The following is a 1,787-nucleotide window of genomic DNA, read 5'->3' as shown; positions in this document are numbered from 1 at the left end:
ATTTAATATACTTCTAATCGCTATTTCAGTCTTTCTATCTTTCTAATTACCTCTCTCTCTATTTTCTCTTCACTTAAAAAAAGTCACTGATGATGAAGAAATAAATAAACTAAATAAACTAATATTTGGTTTRGTTTTCTTCTGAAGTGACACAAAAAAAAGGTTCCTGTAATCTTTAGTGGTTTAGCGTTAGTGAAGGTAGCTTTTTAATTAGCTGCACCCACCACAGGGTTAGCGGTTGCCTCACAGACTCCTGGGTTCAAGTCCCGGTTTGAGCCTGTTTTAGTTGTTTCCCTGCTCTTCTGCAGGTGTAAATCAGAGAAAATTTAGATGTTTTTCTGCTTTAACACACCTGATTTGAATAAATAGATGTTTTAACAGGCTTCTGTATAACTTGGAGACCGGCRGAAGAGCAGAGYAACAACMAAAACCTGCAAGATGGTGCTCCTCCAGGATCAGGACCAGGACCACTGAATTAGCGCCTGCAGAGCTTTTAATGGACCAAACCTCTTTGACTTAATTTATTCAGTATTTCAGCATCTCTTTAATCCAAGCATCATCAGCAGGGACCTCATCAGACTCACAAATTAAACGTAGGAAACACGTTGATGTGATGAGAATATTTCCTTGTGTAGATGCAGGTTTTTTTTATTTTTTATCTTTTTGTTGCCGTTTGTTTGAGTCTTGACCCGTGGTCCAAGTGGACATTTTTTTCTGTTCCTGCTGGAGATAAACAAAGGCAGAAGGAGAATTGCTAATAATTGACTGCAGCATCTTTCATCTCTGGCTCTGGATCGTGGCACTTGTTCCATCTGCTGCCGCAGCCTTTTGTCTCTGCTTTCATCACGGAGGAGATGTGCCTCGAAATTAAAATACAAAGCGATGTTAATTCAGTTATCCAACCTTTAGATACGCATTTTAAATGTGGAGCAACTGAAAGTCATTTAGTTRGATTTAGTTTCATGCATTGAAATATATACGACAGTATTTCTCTCTCTCTCTTCAACAGGGGCCACCAAAGACATGGGCAAGATGCTTGGAGGAGAGGAGGAGAAGGACCCCGATGCTGCTAAGAAGGAGGAGGAGAGACAAGAAGCCCTGAGGCAACAGGAGGAGGAGAGGAAGGCCAAGTACGCAAGAATGGAGGCAGAGAGAGAAAACATCCGACAGGGCATCAGGGACAAGGTAAGAGGAGTCGTCGACAGACCCGCTCGTCTCTGTTTTCCCTCTTTTGTTTAAAACCATCAGGTTTAAAAGAACCGAGGCTGATGAGGGGAGCGGCTGCAGCTGTGGCCGGTGAAACAACTCAGTTTCACTCAGACYTCATAAATTAGCCCAATTATCTCAAAGTCCAGCAAGAAGAGCAAAACCTGTGAGGTCCGGTGTGATAAAATTATTTCACATGTTGGAATTTTCCCACGGATTTTTTTATTTTCTGTATCCCTCGTGGTTATAAAGGTGATAACACAGCCAGTGGCAAAATGATTTATTTGACTTAATTTATTCTCCTGCATGCCACGCTTCTGTTTGGTGTCTGTTATGGACTAATTATCTGTTTCACCTTGAAGCTGTCCAGTATTCATATATCTCATGATCAATGTTAATCTGTGTTTGCCCAGACGTCAGGACTCCGCAACGGACTGAACTCTCTTGTTTGATAAGAGACTCTTTGAGCTGAGAGCCCTGTGATTGGCTGGACAGTACATTAGTCAGATCTGTGATTGGTTATAATGGTTATTGGTTATGGGGCGGCTGTGGCGGAGTGGTTAGGTGAGTCGTCCTGGAAC

At 41.9% G+C, this 1,787-nt stretch overlaps 1 protein-coding gene across 1 annotated transcript in view; it reads left to right on the top strand.

The window, feature by feature from the left end:
- Nucleotides 1-1,009: 1,009 nt before the first annotated feature.
- cplx1 (complexin 1) overlaps nucleotides 1,010-1,787 on the top strand; it is a gene marked incomplete at its 5' end in the record, with an annotated part of 8,574 nt that continues 7,796 nt past the window's right edge. The window contains 1 exon segment of the mRNA XM_014027329.1: nucleotides 1,010-1,185. Coding sequence (XP_013882783.1) covers nucleotides 1,010-1,185 — 176 coding nt within the window.

Source organism: Austrofundulus limnaeus, unplaced genomic scaffold, assembly GCF_001266775.1.
Source record: "Austrofundulus limnaeus strain Quisiro unplaced genomic scaffold, Austrofundulus_limnaeus-1.0 Scaffold635, whole genome shotgun sequence".
Lineage (NCBI taxonomy): Eukaryota > Metazoa > Chordata > Actinopteri > Cyprinodontiformes > Rivulidae > Austrofundulus > Austrofundulus limnaeus.
The sequence above is the reverse complement of the archived record's forward strand: the minus strand, read 5'-3'. Positions and strand labels throughout refer to the sequence as shown.